Here is a 20,202-nt window from a genome sequence, read left to right on the forward strand (position 1 = left end):
TTCTGCAATCTACAAAGTCATCAGGCCTTCATCGTCCTTTTATTTACCTGTTCATCGTTCGCTCATTCATACAATGTAATCCTTTCATCCATCTACCCCTCGGTCATTCCACTTCTTTTCATTCGGTCATTCAATTCTCTCCCACTCATATAATACAACCAAATCTCCACTCGTCCATTCATTTGACCATCTCTGCATCCTAAGACACACATGGCTCACCAATCAAGACACCACAAATGCATCATTCATTAATTCATTCTTCCATTTGCGGTCGCTAGGCCCAATGAGTTAGAATAATTGCCCCACCACGCAACAAGAGGGAACGGTGCTGAAAGGCAACATTTCGAGTCAAATTGACGGATTAAATGTCGAAGTCACCAGATTGATATTGCAGTGAGATCTATCATTTACATTTTACATTCTACTTCTCACGAGGCGAAGGGGGCTCAGCATACTAAGACCACTGGTCTCTCAGGGAGAGGGGGGGGGGGGGGGTTTGAAGCACCAGCAGTTGCGGTAAGGTCACCCTTATCGGCTGCACTGCATGTAGGGACTGCATGCGCGCCGTTGCTCGGTCCCGCAGCAATACTCCATGGGAGTAAACTTTTCAGAAAAGGCGGGACATGCACCCCCCAGTAGCCATTTGCAGGCTATGATTTTTAACTGACATACACACAAGCCAATCCAAAGCGTGGGAGGAGTCAGCCCCCCCAAAGTACAGACAACAGATCGCCTAACCGCGCAAGCACAGTATAGGCTCGACCTAAAAATTAAACCATCACTCAGACTTCCAAAGCTTGTACAACACTCATGGGGCTAGATAGTATTTCTAGATACAAATAGACCAATTTAACCTCTCAATTTAAAAGGTCATCTTTTCAATTTGTGCTACATTTGCCATCCCCATTAAGAAAAATGGGGTAACCCGTAAGGTATGGACCTGGGTATATTATGATATAGAACAACAATGGTCCTGAACCTATAGATTATAGTGATTCACTTAATCAATTATAATCTCAAACGTTTTTAGTATAGAACAACACCAACAAGTCTGCTCTACTATACTCAGTTTTCTTAGTACAGAGTGATAAATCTCCACCACGGTAAAGAAAATACTTAATTCTTTAGTTCAATTTGAGCAATTCATTTTTATACACTATATATTATTTCAAAATTAGATAAAAACAAAGTGGTTGCCCAAGAGGAGCGTGCAAAGAAAAGGGGTGATTGAAGTGTGAAATGCGTGAGCAAAAGGAAATTCACAATGATAAACAAAAAACATTCACATTGTTTAACAAGCAATATCGAACATATGATTTGCCATATTGGGTCCCTGGCAAAACATCAAATTCTTTTTTAGATTATTGTATTCAAAACATTATTCCATCCAGACATATATGCCCAAAGATTTTTGCACTATATGAAAAATAGGGTAATTGGTCCAAGGTAAATGAAGGTAGCGTCAACGTTTCGACTCGTCTTATGCCCAATCGGGGATTTGAACCTGGGGAGTGCGAGTCTTCATCAGGACTGGAAAAACAGACGGGGGCAACCAAGGGATACTAATAACCCCTTCAGTGGAGAACAATGGGGAGAAGTCCTTAGGTACAACTTCCAATCAAGTCTCAGTTTGTTGCTTGTACGCAGTACGAGGTAAGCTCCTACTAATGGATTCAGGTAGCGAGCTGCCGAAGTATCAGCCCGTGTGAGTAGCCAAGCCTCGGTCAGACCGGCGGCGTCCTCGAAAAACCGTACAAGCAACAAACTAAGGCTTGTTCATCTATACGTCTTGGAATCCTTCAAGAAGCTACCTGACATTACCAGCAGGAGCTTCCCAATAAGATTTCGAATAGTGAAGATTGACTAAGGTATCACTTCGTCTTGATACAGACATGAAGTATTGTGCCCTCCCTATACAAGTGAGGAGAGAACCTTACACTAAGGAGACTTGATTGGAAGTTGTACCTAAGGACTTCTCCCCATTGTTCTCCACTGAAGGGGTTATTATTTTTTTTTTAATTAAAAAGACCTTTATTGAAAGCAAAGCCATCGACATCACCTGGTTTTCACGTTTACACAGTGCATTATGTCATACATTGCCACAAACATGCTAGCATTGAACGAGAAGAGCCTTACACAGCCTTTTTGCCAGCATCCCGGAGGCCCGGCGGCGTGGTTATGTGTCGTTAATCTTGTACAACCAAGTGCAATGTCTCTCCACAAGCAGCGTATTGGAGCAGAGTGTCAACTGGCAATCCCCTACTGCAATCACGGCCAAAAGGTCTAGTATCGAATAAAGGACGATAGAACTACCCCAACTAAACTCCCACACCTCCCCCCTGAGTGTGTCTGTGGAACTGCAAACCCCATCCAGTCGTATGTACCTAAAGGTGTACCCGCTACGTGTCCCGTGCCATCCCACCACTAAGGAATGTCCCCTCCATGCAGCCCCCGGGCACGCCTTGGAGTCGGAACCTCGGTGTAGCCCCCACCCGTCCCTAAACTCACCCCAATCACCTCCCCCCGGGGAAGAAAGGCATGTGTTCAATCCTCTATTCCCCCACACAGTCCTGGAGCTCAGCCACTTCGGAAGTATCAGAGTCCTTATCTACCCCCTTCTGCAGGTGTTCTTTGTAAAGATCCCAGAAATTCTTGGGCCTACTCCTGGGCGGTAATAGGTCGCTGTACAGTTCTGTTTGGGTGCAGCAGTACTGTAGGTCCCGCAGCCATCGCGATTTGGCAGGCAGGGGCCCACGCATCCAACAGGTCGCAACCACCCTCCTAGCCAACAGCAGTGCCATGTCTACCAGCCGGCGCAGGGAAGGGGACAATGGCTTAGAGTAACCAAGGAGCGCAAGCGCCGGGGTGCGGGGCAGCGTTTCCCCTAGAATCAGGTCAAGTTTGTCAAATACCTCCCCCAGAATGCCTGTACCCCGGGATAGAGCCACGCCAAATGGAAGAAGTCCGCCACCAGTGTACGGCAACGCTCGCACTCCGCAGTGGGGCGAAGGCCATAGCGGTGCAGTCGTTCGGGGGTATAGTACACCCGCTGCAGGAATTTGAAATGCACCAGCCTGTGCCTGCCATTCAGGGAAATCTTGCGCGTGCTGGAGCAGCAGTATCGCCACATAACGTCGTCTATGGGGATTTGCAAATCGTCCTGCCAGGCCGCCCTAGCCTTAGATGGTTGTAAGCGCTGATGCACCACTCCCAGCTTGTTGACCTGTGAAATTAGCTTTGCAGATGATGTGGTTTTAATAATATAGGTCAGTTCCGGGATCTCCTTGGGCTCCTCCATGGATGAGCCCAGAACCTCCCGAAACGCAGAACGAAGTCTGTGATATTGAAATTTCTGTAGCAAGGAAGGGCCCGGCTCCGTGGTAGTGAGTTGGTCCCAGGTTTTCAACGTGCCATCAGAGAACAAGTCCTCCATCCTCACTATGCCAAGAGTCTGCAGGGCCTTAACCACACCTCTCTTGCCCAACGGGTCCAGCCAGAGGGCCCATTCTACAGGCATCAATGGGGAGTACAAAAGGTCGCAGCCGCGGGAACGCATCAGGGAATTCCATGCGTGATTGGTCGCTTTAAGGGAGTCCATTCGGCCAATCGACCGATCTGTGGGCAGGCAAATAGTGGCAGGCCGGGGAAGCGGGTCGGCAAACAACCGCTCCAGAATGAGGTGCGGAGTGCGTGCGTCCCCGTGAATCCACGAGTGCAGGTGCGAAGCCTGCGCAACTCGGTAGTAACGCTCTAGATCCGGAGCTCCCAGGCCCCCCATCTCGCAGGGGAGAATCAGGGTCGTCCATCGTACTCTCGGTTGCTTGTCACCCCAGGCCAGCCGGATCATGACTTGGGTAAGTTGTTTAAAAAAAGCTCTCGACAGGACCACAGGTAAGTTGAGGAAAAGGAACAGGAATCGGGGAAGTACTATCATTTTCATTATAGCGATCCTGCCCAGAAGAGAGAGCGGCAGTTTGACCCAGGCATCGACATCATCAACCAATTTGTTGTAGGCCACTCCGTAATTGTCCCGAACTAGGACCTCGGGATCTGTATGCAGGCGGACGCCCAAATAGCGGACTGAATCAGAGGACCACTGTAGCGGATACTCCATAGCAAATGGTTGTGTCACCGGGGTGAGAGGAAAAGCAATGGACTTATCCCAGTTCACCCTCAATCCCGAGAGCGAGCCGAAGCGGACCACCTCCCGGAGCACCGCGGCCAGGTTAGATTCCTGGTTCCGGACATACAATAACGTATCATCCGCGTACGTGGAGATCCCTATTTTGTATGTGGGAAAACGTATTCCCTCCAGACTATGGTACTCTCGTATAGCGCATGCGAGGGGCTCCGCTACCAGTGCGTAGAGCAACGGCGACAGGGGGCAGCCCTGTCGAGTGCCCCTACCAATGTATATCGGCTCCGACACTATCTCCCAGCCGTAGTCTGGCAGAAGGCCGATGGTATAGCGCCCCAATCCTTTGCAGGAACGGTTCGCCTAGGCCTAACTTTCGCAGCACCCTAACCATGAAAGGCCACTCAACCGAGTCGAACGCCTTTTCCATGTCGAGGAAGATTGCCAGTGCGCTGTTCTCCTGCTTGACATGTTGCATTGTGCCCAGCACCGTGCGTATGTTGTAAGTTAAATTTCTGCATGGGACAAACCCGGACTGCTCCGGGGCGACAAGCTCTGGGACCAGTAAAGCCAGGCGGTTGGCCAGGACTTTGGCATAGATCTTTGCATCTACGTTCAGCAGGCTGAGCGGTCTGTACGAGCCGCAAAGGTCTAGTGGTTTCCCTGGCTTGGGTATTGTGATGAGCAGAGCTTCGCGCATGGTGGGAGGCATTTCGCCGTCCTCGCAGATAGCATCAAAGAGGACAATCAAGTGTGGGAGTAGAATGTCTTTGAAGGCTTTATAAAAGCCGACCGTAAGTCCATCCGAATCTGGCGCACTACCCGATCTCATGCTCGCAAGAGCCTCTAGTATTTCATCCTGGTGAAAGGGGGCCATCAAAAATTCCCTATCCGAGTTCTTGAGAAACGGCATGGCAATGTGGTCCAAATAATCTTCCATTTCGCCCTCCACTCCCTGCGTCTTGGACTGATATAGCTCTGCATAATATCTTCTAAAGGTTCCTAGTATCTGCTCCTCTTCAGAGACCGTGTCACCCTCCGGAGTCCGCAGCTCCTCAACAACCAGCGGGCGTCGAGAGCCCCGAACCATGCGCGCCAACAAGGTGCCTGGCCTGTCCCCTTCACCATACACTCGGGCTGTGGCGTACTTGCCCATATAAAGGATTTCTCTATCCGCCAGAACTTGAAACTCTGATAGAAGTTGGGTGAGCGCCGGGCCTTCTGTAGTGCTAAGAGTCGATAATTGCCTAGCCTCCAGTTCCGCTATTCTATTCTCCAAAGCATTGAGTTCCCGCCTGATGGAACGTAGCACACTGGAGTGCTTTGACATAGCTTCACCCCTGATGTACACCTTAAAAGCCTCCCAAATTGTAAAGAAGTTCTCTACCGATCCTGTTAGTAGCGAAGTATTGTTCTATATCTTCAGCAAGCTCTCCCCGGAAGGCGTCATCTAGCAACGCAAAAGGGGGGAACCTCCAAGTGAAGGCCGGAATCCCCTTTCTAGCAGTTGAAAGGTGTAGGAGAATGGGGGAGTGGTCCGAGAGTGTGCGTGGAAGAACCTCGCAGGCGCTGATATTACCAAGGACCGGGGGAGACGCCAGCCAGTAATCTATCCTAGTGTGTACGTTGTGAAAGGCCGAATAGTGCGTAAAGCCACCCTTCGTGGGGTGTTTGTCTCTCCAGACATCCACCAAGTCTAATTTAGTCATCTCGGCCTTCATATGTGAGGCCGAAGCTACTGGGCGCCGAGCGGGGCCCGCTGAGCGGTCCTTGGATGAGTCGAACACAAAATTTAAATCCCCCCCCCCCACAACATCCCAGGCTGAGCATGTGACCTGCAAAGGGCAGATAGAGTTGCATAGAATTCAGGGTGGTCATAATTGGGGCCATAAACGTTTACTACCAGCAGATCAAGGCCCACGCCCACACACCTAGCCAGTACGTACCTGCCCTCCGTGTCGGCAAGTACCGGGATCAATTTCAGTTTTGATGCGGGATTGGCCCAGATTAGCACCCCTCTAGCGTGTGTAGAGAAGCCAGCAGCCACTATGTTCCCTGCCAACCCCCTAGTCTGTAACATCCTGCTGGCGATCGGCAAGTGCGTTTCCTGCAACAAGGCCAGATCAACTTGGTGCCTATGGAGATAGCCGAGGACCTTCCTTAGTTTGTGAAAGTCGTTCAAACCCCGAACATTCCAGGTCATCAATTTCAGCCTATTCGAGGTACTAGTGGGTGCGTTCAGTGCTGCACTAGACATTGCATGTGCTCAGTGATTGTATAAGCAGCGGGGATGAGCAAAACAGGACACAATGATACAGTGAATCCCATATTCGCCAGCCGGCATTTCCAAACAGGTACAGTTCCACATAACAGTCCACACTCAGTAGGATCAAACCCCCCAAACAACCCAGAGCAACAACTCCCCCCAACTGTCCAGTCCCACGATCCCACCCCCTGTACCCTCGCCCACCCACAGCCGACCACCCCCAACCAGGTCAGACAGGTCCCAAAGATCCCCCCCAACAACCCTCCAGTAGCAGAGAATTCGTCAGTTCGATACCAACTCCCTGGAGAGTCGCACAACCAAAGGCACCGGGGCAGAGCGCGCCAAAAAAGTACAACACCACAAACAGTCTCAATGAAAAGGCCTGAGCAGCGCCTCATTCCTGCCCCACTTGTGTGTCAGTGCCCATCGAGTAGCAAGTATAGAAGCTCTCTCCCACCCCACCGGCCCCCCCAACTATTCAGCTGTGATCCGGTCCTCCCCCCATCCGCGATAGCAACCTCCTCACCAGCAGTACATGAGGCATATGTCCCACCACCTGGTACCGTTATCACCCGTGTAGATCGGACTTTTCTCCCCCTTCAAGGTAGTTCAGCGGTACCAGGCTGCAGTGTCCCCTTCACGATGAAAAGTTCCAAACCTCCCAGCAGGGCCCTCTAGTCCTGTTCATCCAGATTCGATGCTGAGCCAGCGCTGTCTTCTTGGCTTTGCCTGGCCTCCTTTCGCTCCCGAGTCCAAGTCTTTAGGGATTTCTGGAGTTCTTTAGGGTCCGTAAAGAAATACGATCGCCCTCCTGTGTTGATGCGTAGCTTGGCAGGGTACAGCATCGCGTAGTCGAGTCCCAGAGTACGAAGTTGTTTTTTATACGGCGCGAACTGTCGTCTCTCCTCTTGTACCTTGGCTGTAAAGTCCGGGTAGAGGGATATGTCCATACCCTCATGTTGTAGTTTGCCCTTCTCCCTCGCCAAGCGCAAAGCAGTGTCCCGGTCGCTGTAGTTAAGAAGCTTCGCGATGATGGGGCGAGGAGGCGCGCCAGGTTGCGGTTGTGGGCCCAACGTGCAGTGGGCTCGTTCCACTATGAACATGGGGGAAAAAACCTCCTCTCCGAGTAGTAGTTTCAGCAGTTTTTCTACGAAGAGTTCCATCTTCCCCGTCTGCGTTGTTTCCGCCACGCCTGTGATACGGATGTTGGATCTGCATGAGCGCGCCTCCAAGTCCTCTGTTTTATCACGAATAACTTGCAAAAGTCTATCAAACTGCTTTCTATCTTTGTCCCACTCTGGCTGGGCTTCTTCGGCTTCGGTGAGCCGGCGCTCCGCCATGTCCAGGCGCTCCGCATGTTTGTCCACTCGCTCCGCCATGCGGTCCATACGGTAGGACAAAGCGTCTATCTTAGTGCCCACAGACGCAATACTGTCTTGGATGCCCTTTTCCATTGCGGCCAACATGTCCCGGATCTCCGTGGATGCTGGGGCGGTCGCTGTGGCCCCCTTCGGGGATGACTCTGGAGCCGTTGCTTCAGACCCTTTCGGTCGGCGCCGTTCAAAGGAGAGCTTCGCCTGGGCAGCGTCGTTTTTCCCCATTCTCCGTCCCTGCTGCGGAGTGGTCCAGGGCAGGGGGGCAACTTCGCTATCAGCAGGTCGCGAAGGAAATACAGGAGGCGCTTCAGCCAGCGACGCACTGCCACTAGACACCAAGTCTGGGCCGAAGGTCCGATGCAGCCAAGATGGCGCCCGTCATGGCAGTCGAACCGCTTCCGATCACTTCAGCAAGGTCCGCACTCTCCAGACACAGGGTTTTGCCAGGTCCACAATGCCGTTCAAGGCAGGGGAAACCCAATAAACCCTTGTAGGCTTGGGCACTGTATAGTTAAAGTCAGAATCTGCTACAAGGGACTTGTTTGAGGAAGGTTGGAAATCTAATGAGTTGTACTTATGTATCACACTCAAGGGTATCCACAGGATGACTGACTTAATTCAACATAGCAAATGTATTAGTGGAAGGAGAGAATACATAGAGCACAAAATTGTGTTTGAAAACAAAATTTTTACTTCAACAAAAGACGGGAGATCAATACAAACAAATTAATTGGTGCAAGAGGTCATGAACAGAGATAGATTATATTTGCTCTGCAGTTCACAACTAAACACATCAACTCCAAATGATAAATTACACAACCTAAATTAATTAATAAAAAATGGTTGTGAATTGGTGACAAAGCAACTGTGAAGGAGATGATGGAAGGTCGACGTTTCGGTCTAAAGGGCGGACGTCTAATAGACCATCATCAGGACGATGTTTTTCTATGCAGAAGAAAACTCCCTTGAATTTTCATCTGAATGCCAAATAAACTCGGGGACAGCAATGACGTGGAGCAAGAAGTCAACCACAGGGCACTTGCAAGGATATGTGGAGATTAAACCACTATGGTCAGCAGTGTTCCAAAATATTTAAAAATCGAGTAGATAGCATTCGGATGTTTTCAAAAGAATAGTCAGACGGCAAAACAGAATCCTCGTCAGTGCGTCGGACCGTGTTTTGCCGTCTGACTATTCTTTTGTTGAAGTAAAAAAATTTTTTTCAAACACAATTTTGTGCTCTATGTATTCTCTCCTTCCACTAATACATTTGCTATGTTGAAATAAGTCAGTCATCCTGTGGATACCCTTGAGTGTGATACATAAGTACAACTCATTAGATTTCCAACCTTCCTCAAACAAGTCCCTTGTAGCAGATTCAGGTCCACAATGCCAGCTCCAGTTTTCTCCTCTCCACCGTGGCGGGAAGGCGCAGGTCACCTCGGTGGGGATCCAGATCAGCGATCGCCTCAATGTGGCGATCGCTCCACCTCGTGTTTCGGGTGCTCAGTGTCCTCTCTGCCGATGGTCCTCCACTGGGGAGGATAAGCCGTTCAGACGCGTGGCAATCACAGACAAAGGGCGAGAGGTCGCCTCAGCAAAGAATATATCCAGATGTTAGTCCAGTCGGAGGTCAGCCCGGCCACTCCCGACTCTGAGGCTGCACGTCAGGCGACGTCACCCGGCCACCTCTCCAGGATAGTGAGCGGCTTCAGGCCCAGTCCCCTTCGGCCGAGTCGCAAGGAGTCGCTCTTCAGAAAACTCGGAGAGGCTCGCCAGCAGTCGCCCAAAAAGATCCCCAACAGAATCTAGGGGTGCCAGCGGGCGTACGAGAGCTCGCTATGGCATATAGGACACGATTTAGGATAGATTATCAGGATTATTCCGGGGCTAGGTGAGGAGCCGAGAGCTCACGCGTCCGCCATCGACGCCGGCTAGCTCCGCCCCCCTGAAGGGGTTATTATTATCCCTTGGTTGCCCCGTCTGTTTTTCCAGTCCTGATGAAGACTCGCACTCCCCAGGTTCAAATCACCGATTGGGCATAAGACGAGTCGAAACGTCGACGCTACCTTCATTTACCTTGGACCAATTACCCTATTTTTCATATAGTGCAAAAATCTTTGGGCATATATGTCTGGATGGAATAATGTTTTGAATACAATAATCTAAAAAAGAATTTGAAGTTTGGCCAGGGACCCAACACGGCAAATCATATGTTCGATATTGCTTGTTAAACAATGTGAATGTTTTTTGTTTATCATTGTGAATTTCCTTTTGCTCACGTATTTCACACTTCAATCACCCCTTTTCTTTGCACGCTCCTCTTGGGCAACCACTTTGTTTTTATCTAATTTTGAAATAATATATTGCGTATAAAAATGAATTGCTCAAATTGAACTAATGAATTAAAAGTATTTTCTTTACTGTGGTGGAGATTTATCACTCTGTACTAAGAAAACTGAGTATAGTAGAGCAGACTTGTTGGTGTTGTTCTATACTAAAAACGTTTGAGATTAACATTTGCCATCCCAACATGCCACATTTGCCATCCATGCCCATAAGCCACATTCCTACAGATGGTTCTAACATTTATTTTTATAGTCTTAGAATTATGAATTTGCTCTAAGTATGTAGCATAGAAGCTGGAGGTTTTTTTGCCATGTTTTAAGTGTTTCCAGACTGGAATGTTATTATAGAGACACTCCTCAGAAGGCAAATTACATCAAAACCTAAAACTAATTTTATTCTATATTACCTTCTTTACAGGAGACTGACATTATATGGCAAAACATGTGTTGATATCCAGCTTGTAGTATACTGCATCTTCAATACTTCATTCCCATCTTCTAAACCAGTACGTTTAAGCCTCTTAAATGGAGTCCAAAAAAATGCTGCAAGATTTTTCGCCCCATTAGCAAGATTTTTACATGAACACCATGTTGTTTAAGTAACCAGGCTCCTCATTTCAGTTACAGAATGTACAGGCTCTTTTTACCAGTCTATTCAGTCCTTGGGAAGTAAACTGTAGACAATCAGATGCCAAGAGTCTTTAAAAGTTACAGCTGCAGAACACTATTTTGGAGCAAGAAAATTCCTAATCAAACTACTAAAATTAATCCAACAACCTAAAATTATGCTTATTTTGTGTTTGGAATTGTGACACATGGTTCACAATTCTCGGACTCTATGACTAGTAATCCCATATGTCTTCTTTGGGAATGCCACATTTAATCATCAGGACTCCCAATGAAACACATTTCTCATCACAGACTAATTAATCCAAAAACATTTTATTCTGTATCCTCTTTCCCAGCTGATCCTGAGGTGCTGCACACAAATCATCCGATATTGAAGCAACCAGTAACTTTAGATAGATTTAGCAAAAACACATGGTCAATAAATGTAAACCGTATTCTATGCTGTTCAATAAAATGAAATACAAACAAGCATTTGCAATGCAATAGGTCTCGCATTAGGAAAGTTTGAGCTATTGGTATTGTAAATGACAAATATTTTATTTATGTGTTGGTTTTGAAAACAGCGAAATTAATAGCTTTGTCGTTTACAATGCCAATAGTTTTAACTTTCGCAAATGTGACACCTATAGCATTTGTAATGCAATATGTGTTGTATTTACGTGACTTAGATGTATTGATATTATAAATAACAATGGCTTTTTAAAAAAAAATTAATACTTAAAGTTTTTGTAATTTATAATGGCAATAGCTTAAACTTTTGTAAATAACTGTTGTGAAGATTATGTTCAGTGTATTTTATTGTGACGAAAATCCAAGAACAGAAATGAAATATTAACATCTTTTTGTGACATTTGTAATAAAGCTTGAAACATTGAGAGAACATATTTGAACCAGTTGTTGTTGAATGGTTGCACAGATTGATGCTGTGGTGGCGCTGAGTGATGTTGTGGTGGCGACGAGTGATGCTGTGGCGTTCAGTGATGTTGTGGTAGTGCATAGTGATGTGGTGGTGCCCCTGAGTGATGCTGTGGCGCCCCTGAGTGATGCTGTGGCGCCCCTGAGTGATGCTGTGGCGCCCCTGAGTGATGCTGTGGCGCCCCTGAGTGATGCTGTGGCGCCCCTGAGTGATGCTGTGGCGCCCCTGAGTGATGCTGTAGCGCCCCTGAGTGATGCTGTGGTGCCCCTGAGTGATGTTGTGGTGCCCCTGAGTGATGTTGTGGTGCCCCTGAGTGATTGGTGCGGAGTGATGCTGTGAGGATGCGATAGATAGATAGAGTGAGTGTGATAGATAGATAGAGTGAGGGCGATAGATAGATAGAGTGAGGGCGATAGATAGATAGAGTGAGGTTGATAGATAGACTGAGGGCGATAGATAGACTGAGGGCGATAGAGTGAGGGTAATAGATAGATAGATAGATAGATAGATGGTTGTGTGTGTGGGGGGTTTCTGTGTGTGTGGGGGATTGTGTGTGTGGGGGTGGGTGGGTGTGGGTGTGTGGGGTGTGTGTGGGTTTGTGTGTGTGGGGGGGTTTGTGTGTGTATGTGGGGGTTGTGTGTGTGTGGTTGTGAGTGTGTGGTTGTGTGTGTGGGGGGGTGTGGGTGTATGTGTGTGTGGGGTGTGTGTGGGGTGTGGGGGTGGGTTGTGTGTGTGTGTGGGTTGTGTGTGTGTGTGGGTTGTGTGTGTGTGGGTTGTGTGTGTGTGGGTTGTGTGTGTGTGGGTTGTGTGTGTGTGGGTTGTGTGTGTGTGGGTTGTGTGTGTGTGGTGTTGTGTGTGTGTGGGGTTGTGTGTGTGGCTGTGTGTGGTTTGGCGTTGTGTGTGGGGTTGTGTGTGGGGGGTTGTGTGTGTGGGGTTGTGTGTGTGTGGGATTGTGTGTGTGTGTGTGTGTGGGGTCTGTGTGTGGGGTCTGTGTGTGGGGGTTGTGTGTGTGGGGTTGTGTGTGTGTGGCGATGTGTTTGGGGGGTTGTGTGTGGGGGAGGACGATCAACAGATGAGAGAGAAAGGAGAGAGTGAGAGAGAGGGAGGAGAGATCGAGAGAGAAAAAGCCATTTGTTTTGCTATGCAAAGCAAATAGCTTTAACTTAATCAGAAGCGAGACCTATTGCATTTTCAATGCTTTTTTTCGTACAGCTATCAGAAATCTTTCATCTGCATATCTAACATGTCATGTCCTTCATCATCACCACTGTCTTCACCTCATCTTTCTGCATTACTTCCTTGTGTCACAACCTTCTGCATGTTCACTCAATTTTCTCTCTCGTCTCTCCTCTCCCCTCTAAATACAGCAGTATTTAGACAGCTGTGTATCTCCTTCCCATAAAATAATAATTACAATTGGCACGTGTGACAGTCGGTCTATGCACTCTGCAGAGAAGCTACAGATTGGATGAGGATGTGGACGAAATAACTTTTATGACCTACCGAGGGGTACTGTAAGAAAAGTTCTCTAACGTCAGCCTCAACTCCAGAGTTACCAATTGTGCAGTAAATTGCAACCCACCTATAATCTGAACTCTTCCAGATACCTAGAATCAACTTCGTTCACAGTATGTACTATAAAATTATCAGATGTTGCACGAGAAATAAACTACAGAAACACATCTGGAAAAAGGATTAACTCTTAGGAAATGCAAGATCAGGTAAAATGTTAAATATAAACAGGAACTGCATCACTTATGTGGATTACCATAAGGGAAGGCTTTACCATAATATGTGCTCTCTGTATGAGCCACCAAAAGGCACTGTAAGAATCTCTCACTGCCTTAATACTCACTCCACAGCTTTTACGCAAAAACGCAAAAAATAAGCATAAAGAGGAATGTTCTCTTACATATATGCCTTCGACTCATTCACAGATAATCTGGTTCTATCCGGAAATACAGGTATTTATTGCGAACTACATCTCAACATAACATGCTGGTATATTTTGTTTTAAAAATACACTCTTACTCTCTCTTTTCGTTTCTCTGATCATCCAGATTTTTTATTTATTTTTTTTCAATCCACAACACTTATACACCAAAGACAACCAGTTACCAGGGTAAGGTGATCAATACATCACTCTAAACGTAAATAGCAGATTTCCTTTTTATAAAAACATCTATACTAATTGAGCTTCCTACTTCTTCTTTTTCTTCTTTTTTCTTTAGACCCCTGACGAAGGGGTGTAGACCCCGAAATGCATTGGGTTACAAGTGTAATTGTGTTGTATTGATTTGTGTTTTATAATTGTATATGAATCTTGGATTTTTTTGATGCAATGTTAAAAATGATATGAATGGATTCTCATTGACTAAACTTGTTTGATGTAAAAACAAAGACTAACATGGACTATTGGTTTCATTTGTTATAACTAATAATAGTAGTGCGCACCGGAGTCCTGGAGATCTAGCGATCCCAGGCCACATTCATAGTTCATTAGGTAATGTAAGGCCAGGGGCAATAAAACCTTTATTACTCTGGATTCCCCAGAACTCGTGGGACGTGAGTGAACTGAACTTAATTCCAGCCAATATAAAATGCCGGCGAGTTTCCTAAGCAATGACATAAAATTCCGATCTCACACTTGTATATCACTTAAATTGCATTTGTGCCTCGGAAACAATAAGCCGTCCACGTCTCTTCTTTTCGGGGCTTTCATTCGCCACTTATTGGAAAAGTATTACAATAAAGAGATATTCAATTTAATTGCCGTTATAACCGTTTCAGTGTGTTGCTTAGTGGAACAGAATATATTTGACAGTCCCACGTGATTGGCGTTTCCCTTTCTATTAATTTATATGCTTAGATTGAATTCAATGAAATTGTTTTTAATGCCTGAACTGAAAAGAATGTCGAGGTATATAACTTACCTCTTAATTGTTCTTGAGACTGACTTTCTGCAGGCTCCGCACACTCCAACTGACTCTCCATTTCAGCTGCAAGGAAAAGACAAGATGTGCGCGCGCACTCTTGAAAACGAAACTTAGCGTGGGGGCAGGACTTCCGTCTTGTGCGCGAAGCAGCGCCTACGGAGTTCCTGGCCCGAGTAGCAGTGGTGACGCGGGGCTCCCATGCCCGAGGGAGAGCCCCGCGGAGGCTACAGAACACCGGATTGGCGGTAAGTGGGACTGTATTCGGGAGCCGGGGGGGTCGCATGTGTGTGCGCGCGTGTGTGTGTGTGTTTGTGCGTCCGTGTGTGTAGGTGCGCTGGTGTGTGTGTGTGGGGGGTCTCTGTGTGTGCGTGTAGGTGCGCTAGTGTGTGTGTAGGTGCGGTGGCGGCGACGGGGGGGGGGTGCCTGTGTATGCGTGTGGCTGTGTATCCGTGTGGCTGTGTATCTGTGTGGCTGTGTATGTGCGCATGCGTGAGTGCTGTGTATGCGTGTGGCTGTGTATGTGCGCATGCGTGAGTGCTGTGTATGCGTGTGGCTGTGTATGTGCGCATGCGTGAGTGTGGGTGCGCGTGGGTGCGTGTGCACGCAGTCAAATCCAGCACAAGAGAAGCGCGTGGCACCCTCTTGTCCCTCATTCCCCCGAGACAGGCAACTAAAAGTCTCCACTGGACCAGCGAGACCTAAAAAAGGAAGCCCCTAAATAGCCTGTCTACCAACCTCAACCCATTTGGTTGTTTCAGAAGTACTGACTTTAAACCAGTGCCATATCATAAAGAAGGTAAAGGCAATATGAGACTAGATGCACCAAAGCTTCCCTTCATAAAAAGCATTATGAATTACACCAAGGGTTTCTCATTCCAGCTAAACAATATTCACTGAAATTACAATAAAGACAAACAACGGATTTATTCTCCTAAATTTGTCAAAATATCCAAGGGCCATTTGTTTTAACCTCTGTACACATTTATGTTCAAAATGCTCATTAAATATAGATAAAATAAATTAAAGGTAGTGGTGGACTTACCATAGATAGGTCAGTGCTCTCTTTACTAGTGAATGTGTCTCCACTAGCACAATCAATGCCAAACAATGCACAAATATCTCCAGCATACACTTCTTCCACATCCTAAGGGAAAAACAATGTGGTTACTAATGTCTGTATACAATTATACGCTTTGACGGCATCATCAAATGTATGAAATCTTAATTGCTGTGACGTAACCCAAAGATAGGCAGGACAAGTAACTTACTTATAATCATGGATCCAAATAGTGAGATTTGCAGGTTACTTGTTTTTGATCATTGGCACCCTTCCCAGGTAGGCCACAGACTAAAAGCAAGCATAGCATATACAGTTGTCCTTGATTAACCACTATGGTGCATGTTCACTTTAATACTCATGCACTCTAAATGAATACTTTTCTAACATTCCAATAGCGGTGAACTACAAAACCAAAAGTATGAAAGTTGTATATTTAGAAGCAAGTAATATAGTGTATGGCTGCTTTCACATGTTAAACTTGTTAGATGTATTCTCACGCCATGTCCATGATTTGAGGTGGATAGATTAGGCGATAACATGTTTGCAGGACTGATCAGATCAACTTGCCATCCCATCTGACAATAAAAATCCATGAAGTAATGGACAGATGTCATGTGCCACACCTGCAAAGGAATATTTCTTAGCACGAGTAAGCATTTATTAATTATATTATTAAGACCCAATTGTGTTTTATTAGAATAATACTGCCGAAATGTAAAACAAAGACAACAAATGTTGCTGTCAATTGAAATATACTTTGCCAGAAACAATGAAAAGGTGTGTCAGCACAGTAATAGACCACCTTCCACTGGAGAGAGAGGGACTTTGACAAGGAACCTGCGGAGCACAGACTACCTGGACAGTTCTGAATGGCCAGTATAGATGTACAACATAACGGATTATGACCGAACATCAGGAGTGTCTGAAAGCAGGCTTATGTGCAAAAAAGAGAATGCCTCCTCTCTAATCCAACACTAAAAGCACATTAGCTCTAGCTTCAAGTGTAAAAAAATAAAAAAACAAAGCATACACAAGAAAATGAGAGAAGGTAAAAGCATACATATTTGTAGGGGAAACCTTCATAAATAAGAGCAAAAAAATGTGTTGATTTAAGTTGGCTTTGAAAACATTTGCAAGCTGATCCATGTGTTTCAGATAAGATTGATATATGCTAAAATAAAAAAATAAAAACTCACTCTTTAAAAGAAATGTCAATACAAGGTATGAGCTTTTACTCTTCTTTCTAAATAGCCACCACATACATGCTCTGTATAGCTAGAGGTCTGTCAGTCTCCTCAATGTTCATTTACATTTAAAGGATATATGTCCTACCTATGAACTCTCGCTAAGAGAGGTGGAAAACCACTGGAATATTGTTTTGGTGACTAGTGGGGTTGAGAGGATGTTGATGTAGACTTTGCGGTCAACAATATGGTAGGCTGCTTAGAGGTAAAGGAAGAGCCATCTGTATGGGCAGAGGAGAGTATCATATATAGCTTGGATGGTGGAAATCTGTGCTGCAACAAGGTCTGATGCCCAACTGACAATCATACAGAAAGTGGTTAGCACACAGACGTTTTTACAGTTGGGTGAATAGGCTTTTCCTCTAATTATTTCTGATGCATGGAATGTTAATGGCTGCTGGGTAAATAGTTGACAGGGTCAAGAGAGGCCATTGGTGGTAGCAGGAGGACTCAAACTGTTTTGAGTGAGTTAGGGGAGAACATAGCTTGAATGAGCCACTGGTCTTGTTGAGGCCATGTGAAAGTTCTTCTGTGGTAAAGGATTTTGGACATGGGGAGAAAGTTTTCACTGCAGGTTGCTTTGAAGCTGGAGCGGAAGCATCTGTATATATGTGGATGTGTGCACAGGTATTTCTGTAGCACTAACCTACTTAGAAAGCTATGGTGTGCTTCACAATAAGCTAGGTCATTTGGCCAGAGGGAATAAGAGCTCCTATGGTGATGGAGAATAGTATTTCCTGAAGATGAGAAGACCACCCGATTTTTCTTTTTTGTAACATTTTGGACTGATGGTGGGTGATATCTTGGCTCCTTTACGGTGCTGTATGCCAGATGGCCTTGCAAGTGATGCGGCTGGTCTTGAAGATAACAAGGGCTTGGAGGGGCAGCCAAAGTAAAGCCAATGTAATCCTTCAGCAATGAATTTACATGGTCAAATGTCTTCAAGCCCTTGATAGGACACATGCCACAGCGGGTAGAATGTCTTTGAGCGTACCAGAGAGGAGTTAGGAAGGCCGTTAAGTAGAGTGGTGTCTTTATTTACATGTGGGCAGACCAGGGCTTGAATTGTTTTTCTGAAGTTGGTATCCGGAAGAAGAAATTCATTTTACACGGGGAGGGGAGCTGGTACGAACTGGTCTTAGGTTTCCTGGATAACTTTTCAATGAAGGTGAGCAATAGGTCAAGGGTGGATACCAGTGATTTTTGCATGGTCTGTCAGTTAAGAGATGAAACATTCTGGGTTCATGTTAGACACATGAAGCATGGACTTGTATTGTTCAGGAGCTGTTCGAAAATGGGATAAACGTTGATGAGCTGAGCTTGAGAAAGATACTTGACAATCACTTCTGACTCAATCCAAGATAAGTTTTGAGTCACTGTATCTCACTGATCGATGACAACTGAAATGAAAGTGGTGTTTCATCGGTGTATTTATGGATCTTAATGTTTGTCAGCAAGCATGGAACTAAGAGTTTTACTGAAGAGCCTGTAGATGATGGATCCCTGGGTTGTTGTTCTAAGGAGATAATTTCTGTGTTCTAGTGGTTATCTGTATCAACTGCTGACTAATGGCAAGGAAGGACTGTCCATCTCTGTCAATATCCTTTCAAATATGTATCCTCTCCAATTTGCCTAGATCCGTACAAGTGAACCCTCACATAATTTAGAAGTTTTACATTTTGTAATTGTACCAGCCTAAATCCTAAATAGACAGCAACACTCCTGGAGTATATTCTTGCTTCATCCCAATAGGCCTCCTCTAAAAAGTTGAAGGCATAGGGAGAGATCCTAAATTGCCACCCATAAGCCTAGAGCTGGCCCCTACTCAATATGCCCATGCATATCTACAGGCTAGCGATGACAGTGCATATCTACAGGCTAGCGATGACAGAGCATATCTACAGGCTAGCGATGACAGTGCATATCTACAGGCTTGTGAAGCCAATGCATATCTACAGGCTAGCGATGACAGAGCATATCTACAGGCTAGCGATGACAGCGCATATCTACAGGCTAGCGATGACAGTGCATATCTACAGGCTAGCGATGACAGTGCATATCTACAGGCTAGTGAAGCCAATGCATATCTACAGGCTAGCGATGACAGTGCATATCTACAGGCTAGCGATGACAGTGCAAATCTACAGGCTAGTGAAGCCAACGCATATCTACAGGCTTGCGATGACAGTGCATATCTACAGGCTAGCGATGACAGTGCATATCTACAGGCTAGCGATGACAGAGCATATCTACAGGCTAGCGATGACAGAGCATATCTACAGGCTAGCGATGACAGTGCATATCTACAGGCTAGCGATGACAGTGCATATCTACAGGCTAGCGATGATAATGCATATCTACAGGCTAGCGACGACAGCGCATATCTACAGGATAGCAATGACAGCGCATATCTACAGGCTAGCGATGACAGAGCATATCTACAGGCTAGCGATGACAGTGCATATCTACAGGCTAGTGAAGCCAGTGCATATCTACAGGCTAGCGATGACAGTGCATATCTACAGGCTAGCGATGACAGAGCATATCTACAGGCTAGCGATGACAGTGCATATCTACAGGATAGCAATGACAGCGCATATCTACAGGCTAGTGAAGCCAATGCATATCTACAGGCTAGCGATGACAGTGCATATCTACAGGCTAGTGAAGCCAATGCATATCTACAGGCTAGCGATGACAGTGCATATCTACAGGCTAGCGATGACAGAGCATATCTACAGGCTAGCGATGACAGTGCATATCTACAGGCTAGTGAAGCCAATGCATATCTACAGGCTAGTGAAGCCATAGCAATGACAGTGCATATCTACAGGCTAGCGATGACAGTGCATATCTACAGGCTAGCGATGACAGTGCATATCTACAGGCCAGCGATGACTGTGCATATCTACAGGCTAGCGATGACGGTGCATATCTACAGGCTAGTGAAGCCAATGCATATCTACAGGCTAGTGAAGCCATAGCAATGACAGTGCATATCTACAGGCTAGCGATGACAGTGCATATCTACAGGCTAGCGATGACAGTGCATATCTACAGGCCAGCGATGACTGTGCATATCTACAGGCTAGCGATGACAGTGCATATCTACAGGCTAGCGATGACGGTGCATATCTACAGGCTAGCGATGATAATGCATATCTACAGGCTAGCGACGACAGCGCATATCTACAGGATAGCAATGACAGCGCATATTTACAGGCTAGCGATGACAGAGCATATCTACAGGCTAGCGACGACAGTGCATATCTACAGGCTAGTGAAGCCAAT

At 46.2% G+C, this 20,202-nt stretch overlaps 1 protein-coding gene across 1 annotated transcript in view; it reads right to left on the reverse strand.

Annotated features, from left to right (window-relative positions):
* Positions 1-20,202, reverse strand: part of GFM1 (G elongation factor mitochondrial 1) — a 245,147-nt gene that overhangs the window by 82,041 nt on the left and 142,904 nt on the right. Inside the window, exon 10 of the mRNA XM_086944222.1 lies at positions 15,650-15,751. Within this exon, the coding sequence (XP_086800348.1) occupies positions 15,650-15,751 (102 nt within the window). The remainder of the gene's footprint in view (positions 1-15,649; positions 15,752-20,202) is intronic.

The sequence above is a fragment of the Lissotriton vulgaris genome, chromosome 11 (assembly GCF_964263255.1).
Source record: "Lissotriton vulgaris chromosome 11, aLisVul1.2, whole genome shotgun sequence".
Taxonomy (NCBI): domain Eukaryota; kingdom Metazoa; phylum Chordata; class Amphibia; order Caudata; family Salamandridae; genus Lissotriton; species Lissotriton vulgaris.